Source organism: Osmerus eperlanus, chromosome 7 (assembly GCF_963692335.1).
Source record: "Osmerus eperlanus chromosome 7, fOsmEpe2.1, whole genome shotgun sequence".
Classification (NCBI taxonomy): domain Eukaryota; kingdom Metazoa; phylum Chordata; class Actinopteri; order Osmeriformes; family Osmeridae; genus Osmerus; species Osmerus eperlanus.
Genome location: NC_085024.1, coordinates 22,198,668 through 22,211,167, shown reverse-complemented (window position 1 = coordinate 22,211,167; position 12,500 = coordinate 22,198,668). Strand labels below are relative to the sequence as shown.

Below are 12,500 nucleotides of genomic sequence, written 5' to 3'. Positions count from 1 at the left end.
ACTTGCTAGTGTGTGTCTGTTCACGTCCTGCCCCCTGCCTCCTCTCTGCGTCTGTGAAGATGGGACAGCTGTAAACAACAGTCACACTTCCTATTAGACGATCAGTGGTACGTCACACTGTCTGGTGACGGCCCCATCTTCACACTCTTGGCTCGGTTTGGTTCAGGATGTTTATTGGGCCTCGTGTCGCCGGAGCTGGTGTGTCTCCTTTTCTCTGAGCGCGCTCCCCTGCTCTGCCGGGAGAGACTCAGGAAGAAGCAGAGACCAGGGGAGGAGGGACAGTGATGCATTGTGGTCCAGACAACTCTCAGATACACACCTTGTAGAGAGACACACACTCACTTCCTCCCTCCCTCACTTTAACAGTACAGCGGTGTGTCAGGTGTTCCTCCCTCCCTCACTTTAACAGTACAGCGGTGTGTCAGGTGTTCCTCCCTCCCTCACTTTAACAGTACAGCGGTGTGTCAGGTGTTCAGGGAAGGTTGTTTGTGTTGCATGAGCGCCTTGGGAACAAACATCGACCACCGTGTAAAAAGAACATTGCTGAGTGCATCTCTTTTCCATTCTCTCTGGATCTACCCTCCTGTCTCACCCTGCCCCCAAGCCTGTCTCACCCCCCCAAGCCTGTCTCACCCCCCCAAGCCTGTCTCACCCCCCCCAAGCCTGTCTCACCCCCCCAAGCCTGTCTCACCCTGCCCCCCCCAAGCCTTTTTCACCCCCCCCCCAAGCCAGTCTCACCCCCCCCAAGCCTGTCTCACCCCCCCCAGCCTGTCTCACCCTGCCCACCCCAAGCCTGTCTCACCCCCCCCAAGCCTGTCTCACCCTGCCCCCCCAAGCCTGTCTCCCCCCCCAAAGCCTGTCTCACCCCCCAAGCCTGTCTCACCCCGCCCCCCCAAGCCTGTCTCACCCCCCCCAAGCCTGTCTCACCCTGCCCCCCCAAGGCTGTCTCACCCCCCCAAGCCTGTCTCACCCCTCCCCCCCCTCAGTCCTGTCTCACCCCCCCCAAGCCTGTCACCCCCCCAGTCCTGTCTCACCCCCCCAGTCCTGTCTCACCCTGTCCTGTCTCACCCTGTCCTCCTCCCCCCCCAGGCTTGTCTCCTCCTACGTACGGCTTCACGCCAGCCCCGCCCATCCTCTCAGCAGAGGCCTCTGCCCTCTACCCTCCCATTGGTCAGATGCTCCTGGGTCCCCGCCCCCTGCCCCCTGGACACGCCTACTACCCCGCCTCAGCACAGCTCTACATGAACTACACTGCATACTACCCCAGGTACAATACACTGCACACTACCCCAGGAAAAATACACTGCATACTACCCCAGGTAGAATACACTGCACACTACCCCAGGAAAAATACACTGCACACTACCCCAGGAAAAATACACTGCACACTACCCCAGGAAAAATACACTGCACACTACCCCAGGAAAAATACACTGCACACTACCCCAGGAAAAATACACTGCACACTACCCCAGGAAAAATACACTGCACACTACCCCAGGAAAAATACACTGCACACTACCCCAGGAAAAATACACTGCATACTACCCCAGGTACAATACACTGCACACTACCCCAGGAAAAATACACTGCACACTACCCCAGGAAAAATACACTGCACACTACCCCAGGAAAAATACACTGCACACTACCCCAGGAAAAATACACTGCACACTACCCCAGGAAAAATACACTGCACACTACCCCAGGAAAAATACACTGCACACTACCCCAGGAAAAATACACTGCACACTACCCCAGGAAAAATACACTGCATACTACCCCAGGAAAAATACACTGCACACTACCCCAGGAAAAATACACTGCACACTACCCCAGGAAAAATACACTGCAGGGAGTCAGGTGGCTGAGCGGTTAGGGAAGCGGGCTAGTAATCAGAAGGTTGCCAGTTCGATTCCCGGCCATGCCAAATGACATTGTGTCCTTGGGCGAGGCACTTCACCCTACTTGCCTCGGGGGAATGTCCCTGTACTTACTGTAAGTCGCTCTGGATAAGAGCGTCTGCTAAATGACTAAATGTAATGTAAATGTACTGCACACTACCCCAGGTACAATACACTGCCCCCCCTAAATTCCCCAGTGAAGAACAGCCCCCACCAAAAATACCCCTGAACCATCCCAGGAAAACTACAGCTAACCCTAACCCTACAGCTTTCCATAGGAGAAGGACTCCAGAAGGGTAGTGACAGAGCAGTCCTCTGACACAGCAGTCCTCTCACAGAGCAGTCCTCTCACAGAGCAGTCCTCTCACAGAGCAGTCCTCTGACAGAGCAGTCCTCTGACAGAGCAGTCCTCTCACAGAGCAGTCCTCTCACAGAGCAGTCCTCTCACAGAGCAGTCCTCTCACAGAGCAGTCCTCTGACAGAGCAGTCCTCTCACAGAGCAGTCCTCTGACAGAGCAGTCCTCTCACAGAGCAGTCCTCTCACAGAGCAGTCCTCTGACAGAGCAGTCCTCTCACAGAGCAGTCCTCTGACAGAGCAGTCCTCTGACAGAGCAGTCCTCTGACAGCCAGGCCATGTCCTCCTGCCTTCACCTTCACACACTCTGTTCTTGTATCGTGCTTGTGTGTTACTTCCTCCTGGTAACCTCCCCCTGCCTCCAGCCCCCCAGGCTCCCCCACCACGCTGGGGTTCTTCCCCCCACAGCTGTCTTCTCCGGGGGCCCTGGTACGCATGCCCAGCCTGGCCTACAGCAGCGGCGTCAAGGACTTGATCAGCGCTGTACAGGGATACCAGGTGTGTTTGTGTGTTGAGCTACAGTCACACACCTTGTGTTCCAGGTGAAGTATTCAGATCTGCTGTTGAGGGTGTGAGCTCCCAGGAATTCACTGGGTTTGCCCCGGGACTGTTAAACTAGTCTATCAGGTCTCCTCTCCCTGTCCCCTCTCACACTCTCCCTCTTTCTCACACACACACACACACACACTTGCCATTACCTGCGTAGACTTGATTTGGCATTGGACCTCACATATAGTCAAAGAAAGGTTCTGTGAAAGGGTAATGATGTACAAAACCAGATAACTGTCATTATATATGCGCGCACACACTCACACACACCTAGACATACAGAGCGTGTCCTTTGTGTGTCTAGATATCAGCATGTGTTTGTTTGTACTTCCCCACACACCACAGTACGCTACTGAGGAGGGCCTTGTGCACGCTCACGTGCACGCTCACGACCCGGCACGGACTTTGCTAACACCCAAAGAGTGGGTGTGTATATAAGGGTTCCGAGGAAGGTGAAGGTAAGGATTGAGGAGGGGGGGGGGGGTTCTGGTTACTAGGGGTCACAAGCCTGGGGACAGGGGTGTTTCCAAGGTTATAGGTCGACACCTCCTCCAATCACAGACCTAGAATCAGAATCAGGCCCTGACTGACAGCTGCAGGAGCCAATCAGAGGGATGCTCAGTCCCGAGGCTACCTCTGTGATTGGGAGACATGCGCCTCGTAGAGGAAGCACAGCTGTGACAGGATCGTGGTCTTGGGAGGCTCCTTCAGTGTCTCTTCCTCACCGGGGGACCGCAGGGGGGAGGGGTGCTAGCAGAGTGGTAACAGCAGGGGAGAGGGGTGCTAGCAGCATGGTAACTGCAGGGGGGAGGGGTGCTAGCAGCATGGTAACTGCAGGGGGGAGGGGTGCTAGCAGCATGGTAACAGCAGGGGGGAGGGGTGCTAGCAGCATGGTAACTGCAGGGGGGAGGGGTGCTAGCAGCATGGTAACAGCAGGGGGGAGGGGTGCTAGCAGCATGGTAACTGCAGGGGGGAGGGGTGCTAGCAGCATGGTAACTGCAGGGGGGAGGGGTGCTAGCAGCATGGTAACTGCAGGGGGGAGGGGTGCTAGCAGCATGGTAACTGCAGGGGGGAGGGGTGCTAGCAGCATGGTAACTGCAGGGGGGAGGGGTGCTAGCAGCATGGTAACTGCAGGGGGGAGGGGTGCTAGCAGCATGGTAACTGCAGGGGGGAGGGGTGCTAGCAGCATGGTAACTGCAGGGGGGAGGGGTGCTAGCAGCATGGTAACTGCAGGGGGGAGGGGTGCTAGCAGCATGGTAACTGCAGGGGGGAGGGGTGCTAGCAGCATGGTAACTGCAGGGGGGAGGGGTGCTAGCAGAGTGGTAACAGCAGGGGGGAGGGGTGCTAGCAGCATGGTAACTGCAGGGGGGAGGGGTGCTAGCAGCATGGTAACTGCAGGGGGGAGGGGTGCTAGCAGCATGGTAACTGCAGGGGGGAGGGGTGCTAGCAGCATGGTAACTGCAGGGGGGAGGGGTGCTAGCAGCATGGTAACTGCAGGGGGGAGGGGTGCTAGCAGCATGGTAACTGCAGGGGGGTTAGGTGTAGCTGGCTCATGGAGGGTAGGCAGGTGATGGGTACTGTCTCTGGTGTTGGTGTGGATCGCCGCAGTCATGTGAAACACAGGACCCTGAGCTAATCCCCCTCTTATATGTCTCCCCATCACCCCCTCCCCCCATCTTCCCCCTCCCAGAGCCTGGTGGAGTGTGTTCCTCTACGCGGGGGGGGTGTGCTCGCTCAGTCAGGCAGCGGTGACACTCTGCTGCCGCCTCTGGTGAAGCCGGCCGGCCGTGTCCCCTCTCGGCTGTGACCAGCTGCAGGACTACCACACCCAGCAACTCCTCATGGATTTTAGGCCAAATCTAGATTACAAAAAATATTTAGTTGTTATTTATATGCTTGAAAAAAAATGTATTTTGTATCAAATGTATGTGGCCCTAGCCAAATAGCAGCTTTATCTATATATTGCACAGTGTGTATTTTAAAAGCTTTGTAGAAATGTTGTATTATAGTCACTATAATATACAGTCACCACTATACAGTCAGTCAAACATTCGACAAGTATGTATTGATCTAAAGTTTAGGTTTAGATTCTAAACCTTCTATCTTTGTGTGACTGTGAGAGAGAAACAGAGTGAAAGAGGGAGAGAGTGTGTCAGAGAAAGAGAGGGAGAGAGAGTGATTGAGAGAGAGAGTGTCAGAGAGAGAGTGAGTGTGTCAGAGGGAGAGAGAGTGAGTGAGAGAGAATGTCGCAGGCTATCGTGCATATTTTATATCTTTTTACTGTTCATCCTTCAATTTTGTTTATGTTATACTTTTACCGGTTTATGTTACATTACACTGTTATATATATAAGAAGATTGTATTGAAAGCTTCTGTGCATGAAGAACTTAGTAGTGCGCCTTTCATATGTTTACAGACATGCCAAATACAGATGCACTGCTAACCAGCCAGATTACCAACCTAGCCTCAAGTGCCTGTCTTACAAAATATATGTAGCACTGTAGGGGTTGTTTAGCCAGTCAAATGCCTAACTGAACATACAGTCATTATACATACAAGGATTTCTATCCTGTACTCGTACCAAACCCCACCCCTGTCTGATGCCTGGGACAAACCACTGCGTTAGTGTGATGCCCCTGTGACCCTGGGAGCACCAGCTCCTGGCCAGGGGCTCAGATCACCTGCTGGGGTCTCACTAGTCTGGAGGGGCCTGTTCTCTCTACCCTAACCCTCCCCACGCCAGAGGACAGGGTGTTCAGCTGGGGGGAAGAAGAGAGGAGGGCTGAGACTTACCCAGGTTCTGACAGAGTTTCAGGCTGTCTGCAGTGGTGACTTACCCAGGTTCTGACAGAGTTTCAGGCTGTGCTGGAGATGATGTGTTACTGGAACCTGCTGTGACCAATAAAGAACATGTGAAGTTCGAACTGGCTCATCTCTCATTTCTCTTCCTCTCTCAACCACACACACACACACACAGGGTAGAGCTAACATCTGACTGGAGGGGGGAAACTAAGGACTTTTATTTCCAACTCTCTATTTTGTCCCCCTCTCTGTCACACAAACACACCTAGCCCAGGACTACCAGAGCATACATACTCTCTCATTGTGTAAAGACCATTGTCATTCAGGCACACATCGGAGACATTACTCTAGTCTTTTCCGGAAGGTAGGAAGGTAAAGAATGGAGAGGGAAGAGGGGGGAGGGAGAGGAAAAGAGAGACAGAGAAGCAGGACCACCTCGGGGCAGATCTGTCATTGTGTAACAGAACACTGAACCCCACCCAAACTGATCCTCCTTACACACACACACACAGCCTAACCCTTCTTACCTGAACACACATGCATAGATTCTCTGCTTGGAGAAATATTCCCAACCTGTTCCTGCTTAACGAGACATTACCTAAACCTGTCCACCTCTGTGGTGCAGAGCTACGTACCACAGAACACGTTCATCTAGGCTCATATAAAAGCAGTTGGCAGTCCCTGACTCACAGAACCATGGTTGTGTGTGTTTGCTGGCACAAGGTTCAGATACTATAAATCTCTAATACTGTATAACAACAATGTCCTGCAGGCAGGGCGAGGTCATATTAACAGGGTGATTCACCACATTCCCACGTCAGAACAGACAGAGAAGAAAAGCATAACATTTTGACAAATTGATCATGTTTATTTAGGTCAAAGAGGCAAAAACAGCGAACAACATCGTATGAAGTATCTTCAGTCACAACAAGATCAGACCGATCACAAGATCACACTGATCACAAGATCAGACCGATCACAAGATCACACTGATCACACTGATCACAAGATCACACCGATCACAAGATCAGACTGATCACACCCTGCGCAGCAGCTCTGATCTGACCCCTGAAGACTGGACTGAGGTGACACACAGTGAGGAATATGAGGGTTAGGGAATATAACCTGATTCTCACCTTCAACAGCAGCTCCTCTCCCTGCATGGGTTAGGGTTAGATGGTTAGGCATGGTTACACAGGGCAGCGTACATCCTCAGGTGGAACAGGGCCTGTCATCGTGTCAGCAGTGGCTGAGCAGGTGTCTCCATCTAGTGGACCCCAGTGCCCACTGCAGCCCTACCTGCTGGGTGGGGGGGGGCAGCCCTACCTGCTGGGTGGGGGGGGGGGCTGACTCATTCGGAGGGGAATTGAGGGATCCAGGACTTAAGCAGTTAGCAGGATGATATCTTGCTGTGTCTCATTATCCTAGATGGTCATTTGGGACGTTTAACAGCTGCCTAAACAGATGCTGACAGCTAGAATGTTAGAATGAGACATTTAGACATAAAACCTGTGCATGACAATGGAAAGAGATAATGTATTACAGAATGTGTAAATCATGCAGAAATCAACATTCATTGTTATACATACAAGATATTAATATAACCTCTCTGTCTGTCTCTCTGCCTGTCTCTCTGCCTGCCTGTCTGCCTGCCTGCCTGTCTGTCTGCCTGTCTATTCAACCTTGTGAATATGTATAAAGATTTCAACAGTATTGGTACAAATTATGATCTTAGTCAAATAACCCAATTAAGCAAAGTAGTTTTATGCAAATATACATTGTTAATGCTAAATGATTATGCAGATATAAATATGTATTGCAGCCAGTGAGTCCAGTTCTGCTGCGCAGGGTGATGTCACAGAGGTCATGGGTCAGGTTTTAGAGCTCTGTCATCAGGAGAGCCCTGAGAATCTTCTCTCTGTCCAGCCTCATCTCCTCCCCACTACACACACACACAAACACACACACACACATATATAGATCACATAGAAGAAGTTGTAATCTTAGTGTTTACCTGGCTGTTTATCTGTTTCTTTGTCTTTCTGTGTGTGTGGTTCCTGTCAGAGTGTGTGGTACCTATCAGAGTGTGTGGTACCTGTCAGAGTGTGTGGTACCTGTCAGACTGTGTGGTACCTGTCAGAATGTGTGGTACCTTTCAAAGTGTGTGGTACCTGTCAAAGTGTGTGGTACCTATCAGAATGTGTGGTACCTATCAGAGTGTGTGGTACCTATCCGAATGTGTGGTACCTGTCAGAGTGTGTGGTACCTGTCAAAGTGTGTGGTACCTGTCAGAGTGTGTGGTACCTATCAGAATGTGTGGTACCTATCAGAGTGTGTGGTACCTATCAGAATGTGTGGTACCTGTCAGAGTGTGTGGTACCTATCAGAATGTGTGGTACCTGTCAGAATGTGTGGTACCTGTCAAAGTGTGTGGTACCTGTCAGAGTGTGTGGTACCTATCAGAGTGTGTGGTACCTGTCAGAGTGTGTGGTACATATCAGAGTGTGTGGTACCTATCAGAATGTGTGGTACCTGTCAGAGTGTGTGGTACCTGTCAGAGTGTGTGGTACCTGTCAGAGTGGGCAGCAAGGTAAGGGACCAGGTGAGGGATGGAGTCATTGTAGAAGGCAGAGGAATGGTGAGGGGGAGGAGAGGGGGAGGAAAGGGGAGGGGGAGGAGAGGGGGAGGAGAGGGAAGTGGGAGGAGAGGGGGAGGAGAGGGGAGGGGGAGGAGAGGGGGAGGGGCGGGAAGGACTGCCCAGCTCCAACCCTGGCATGTCCACCTGCAATACACACACAGTGCAGCACTCCTATACTGTGCTAGCAATCCCACTGTGTGGTGTGTCAGTGTGTGTCAGTGTGTGTCAGTGGTCAGGTATGTGTGTGGTCAGGTGTGTGTGTGTGGTCAGGTGTGTGGTCAGGTGTGTGTGTGGTCAGGTGTGATGTCAGGTGTGTGTGTGGTCAGGTGTGTGTGTGGTCAGGTGTGTGTGTGGTCAGGTGTGTGGTCAGGTGTGTGGTCAGGTGTGTAGTCAGGTGTGTGGTCAGGTGTGTGTGTGGTCAGGTTTGTGGTCAGGTGTGTGTGTGTGTGGTCAGGTGTGTGGTCAGGTGTGTGTGTGGTCAGGTGTGTGTGTGGTCAGGTGTGTGTGGTCAGGTGTGTGGTCAGGTGTGTGGTCAGGTGTGTGTGTGGTCAGGTGTGTAGTCAGGTGTGTGGTCAGGTGTGTGGTCAGGTGTGTGGTCAGGTGTGTGGTCAGGTGTGTGGTCAGGTGATACCTGGGGATGTATCGGTGGCTGTATCTGTTTGTCCAGGGAGCTGCTCGACCCGGACTTTGCCGTTCTTTGAGATGAGATTGCTGCAAGGGCCTCTGGGAGATTATCCTCATCCTCATGGTTACTGATGACCAATCAGAAGACAGAGTTGAGTTGATTACTTTTAACTTTTATTTACAGGGGACATTCAACCTGAAGAGATGTGGAGTTGCACTCACAAGCTGAACTGGCGCACCAGTCTCTTCCTGCGGTTGGAGTTTGGCGGTCTGTCTGCAGTCTGGAGGAGCGTTCTGTCTGCAGTGTGGAGGCGCGGTCTGTCTGCGGTCTGACTGGATGAGGCCGAATCCTGAGAGGAGCTCTGATACCTGAGACAGAAGCACATCACACATGATGCTTCCACATACGTGTGCACACTCTTAGATCCAACCCCTAAATCAGACTAGTTCCAAACCCTGAGACACATGGACACACAATGTAGAAGCAACAAATACTCACAGATGCGCACACACACACACAATCTCACACACACTCACCTGTCGTTCAGCGTCTGACTGGACGTCGTCCCTCGAGGGGTGAGGGGGACATCCTTCACCAGGAGGAGGAGAGGGAGGAGGAGAGGGAGGAGGAGAGGGTGGAGGAGGAGAAGGAGGAGAGGGGGGAGGAGGAGAAGGAGGAGAGGGTGGAGGAGGAGGAGGAGGAGAGGGTGGAGGAGGAGAGGGTGGAGGAGAGGGGGGAGGAGAGGGGGGAGGAGGAGAAGGAGGAGAGGGTGGAGGAGGAGGAGGAGAGGGTGGAGGAGGAGAGGGTGGAGGAGGAGGAGGAGAGGGTGGAGGAGGAGAGGGTGGAGGAGAGGGGGGAGGAGAGGGGGGAGGAGGAGAAGGAGGAGAGGGTGGAGGAGGAGGAGGAGAGGGTGGTGGAGGAGGAGGAGATGGAGGAGGAGTAAGTAAATAAGTAAGACTTTATTTATATAGCACATTTCATACAAGAATTGTAGCTCAAGGTGCTTTACATAAAATCAATAAAAACAATAATATAAGTGATAAAAGTAATAATTAAAATAGCAAATTATAAAAACAATAATATAACTAATAAAAGTAGTATAACCCTTCTGAGATAAAATTACTTAAATGCTTCGGTAAAAAGGTAGGTTTTAAGCTGTCTTTTAAAAATGTCTAGCGTATTTGCTTCCCTAATATTTATGGGTAATTTGTTCCATAGTTTTGGGGCGTAATTGACAAAGGCCGAATCACCAATCTTCTTATGACTGCTTCTGGTGACCTCTAATAGGCCTGCATTTGATGATCGCAGTGTTCTAGCTGGTGTGTAGTTTATAAGGGAGTTAGCAATGTAGCTAGGTCCTTGTCCGTGTAGAGCTTTAATTAATATAGACAGGAGGAGGAGAGGGGGGAGGAGAGGGGGGAAGAGAGGGGGGAGGAGGAGGAGAGGGGGGAAGATGAGAGGGGGGAGGAGGAGGAGAGGGGGGAGGATGAGAGGGGGGAGGAGGAGGAGAGGATGAGAGGGGGGAGGAGGAGGACAGGGGGGAGGAGAGGGGGGAAGATGAGAGGAGGGAGGAGAGGGGGGATGAGAGGGAGGAGGAGGAGGATGAGGAGAGGGGGGATGAGAGGGAGGAGGATGAGGAGAGGGGGGAGGAGAGGGGGAGAGGGGGGAGGAGGAGGGTTAGCTTGCTGACTAGTTTATAAAGTCAAATAATTTGAATTCCAGCATATTTGGTTAATGTTAATAATTCCGTTTATCCCTCTTCCTTTAAACCTAGGGGAAAGGTTTTGGTTGTCTGGCCAATATTAACCCCCTACATAATTGTGTTTGTGGTTTTTCTGACTGACCCTGAACACAGCCTCCACCTGGGCCTTGAGGATGTTACACTTGAGCTGCTCAGGGAGCATGCAGGCGGGCGGCTGCAGAGACTTCTCCCATACCTGCTTCTCCTCCGCCTGAGAGAGAGAGAGAGATAGAGCGAGAGAGGGCGAGGGAGGGATGGACAGAGAGAGAGAGAGAGAGAGGGAGATCCAGGATGCTGCTGCAGGTAAGGAGAGGGCAGAGTGGTGATGTTGAGACAGACTCACCTTGTTGTCTATGTTAATGTGTACTGAGGGCCAGGGGGAGGAGTCAGGCCAGGGGGAGGAGTCAGCATCGGACTCCAGGGCCTTCAGCAGACACCGATCCATCTCATCTACAGGAGGACCAGGAAGTCTGTGCTCTGACACACACACACACACACACACACTAGGAACACTACAAAAAGGACACAGATTGCCACTGCTATATGTGTATATGTTTGTGTGTGTATGTGTGCGTGTGTGAATGTACTCACTGCTCATGGTGTGGGTGGGGCATAGCGTTTCCTGGTTGCCGTGGTGACGGTGGGGAATCTTTCCGGAATACGGCGTTTCATTCTCCTCAACACTGAACTGATGCTCAGAGCAACTGAGAGGGAAACTGAACACAACACACACCCATTAACACACACACACTGTCCTCAAGACCTCCTTCCTCAGGACTACACCTGTGGGACAGGACTGACCTTGTGAAACAGCGCTGGCTAACTAGCTGTCAGACAACAAGAACTCCAGGTTTCAGTTCAACTGACTAATGCTGTCGGTAAGACAAGGCTCATTCTAATGAAAGAAGACCCAATAACAAAGGAGTTTTCTTACTACAGAAGAGACCTGAACCTAAATGTTCCTAAATTCAGCATACAGTCATACTTAAGTAACCAAAGGCATTTAAATAGTTTGTTTATTGGTCAAGGCAGTATGGCAACAACACTAAGGCTTGCAGTGATTGGACCAAACACAGGAAACAGGAAACTTCAGCAGCATCATAAGAACAAATTATGTAAACAATCTGGAATGAGCTTCAGGATTCATCAGATCTCTGGAAAGATTCATAACCATTGACAGAATCTTTAAAAAAAGTATTTGTCTAAAAAGAGCAACACTTTAGGCACAATAAAACAGATATAGAGATACAGCTTTTAAATGAACTTTTCCATTAATTATTGTTGTCTACCATCTGTGCAGCACTGATAAAATTCAGGAAGTAAATATTTCAGAATGACATCACGCATGAAGCAGCTTGCTCCATCACCAGATCAGATTGTTGGCAACCTTGACATCATAATCTGTTTCCACGTTAAGGTACAAAACTTTCATGGTACTTGTAATCACTCATTCATGCCAAGAACACACTCCAGCAAAACATGTAGGAAGAATAGTTGATATTGTCCCCCAGGATCAGTGATCATGAGCGCCTGAGGTTCGTCCCACAGTGATCTGACTGGGACAGAAAAGGCTCATATTGATTGTCCTCCCAGCGAAGCACCCAGATCGTTTCTGAAGGGATTGTTTCATCTTCTCCCATCAGACTAGAAGACTTTGCTACTTTCTATGAATTAACTGACAAATCACATGGAACAACAAAGCACTGAGCAGTAAAAGTGGTCCAATACACAACGAGCATGTAGCATGTAGCATGCAGCATGTAGCATGTAGCATGTAGCATGTAGCATGCATGTTCACCCTTCAGGACACGCGGTGATGCAGGGGAGGGGACAGGCGAGTGACGACGATGATGATGATGATGATGATGATGCTGTCCACTGGATCC

General features: G+C 51.1%; 2 protein-coding genes across 8 annotated transcripts in view; one reads left to right on the top strand and one right to left on the bottom strand.

The window, feature by feature from the left end:
- esrp1 (epithelial splicing regulatory protein 1) overlaps nt 1-5,726 on the top strand; it is a 13,217-nt gene extending 7,491 nt beyond the window's left edge. For 5 of the 7 annotated variants that reach the window (XM_062466079.1, XM_062466077.1, XM_062466082.1 and 2 more), the window contains 3 exons: nt 1,090-1,267; nt 2,625-2,757; nt 4,499-5,726. In XM_062466079.1, coding sequence (XP_062322063.1) covers nt 1,090-1,267; nt 2,625-2,757; nt 4,499-4,615 — 428 coding nt within the window. In that variant the 3' untranslated portion in view covers nt 4,616-5,726. Of the gene's footprint in view, nt 1-1,089; nt 1,268-2,624; nt 2,758-3,153; nt 3,267-4,498 lie in introns of all 7 variants that reach the window. The other 2 variants (XM_062466080.1, XM_062466078.1) reach the window with 1 other exon arrangement.
- Nucleotides 5,727-6,469: 743 nt separating this feature from the next.
- The window catches only part of epb41l4b (erythrocyte membrane protein band 4.1 like 4B), a 20,048-nt gene continuing 14,017 nt past the window's right edge, over nt 6,470-12,500 (bottom strand). Inside the window, exons 16-23 of the mRNA XM_062466075.1 lie at nt 11,206-11,330; nt 10,958-11,091; nt 10,718-10,825; nt 9,410-9,462; nt 9,095-9,241; nt 8,880-9,000; nt 8,181-8,392; nt 6,470-7,552 (exon numbers count right to left, since the gene is read on the bottom strand). Of these exons, the coding sequence (XP_062322059.1) occupies nt 7,489-7,552; nt 8,181-8,392; nt 8,880-9,000; nt 9,095-9,241; nt 9,410-9,462; nt 10,718-10,825; nt 10,958-11,091; nt 11,206-11,330 (964 nt within the window). The 3' untranslated portion in view covers nt 6,470-7,488. The remainder of the gene's footprint in view (nt 7,553-8,180; nt 8,393-8,879; nt 9,001-9,094; nt 9,242-9,409; nt 9,463-10,717; nt 10,826-10,957; nt 11,092-11,205; nt 11,331-12,500) is intronic.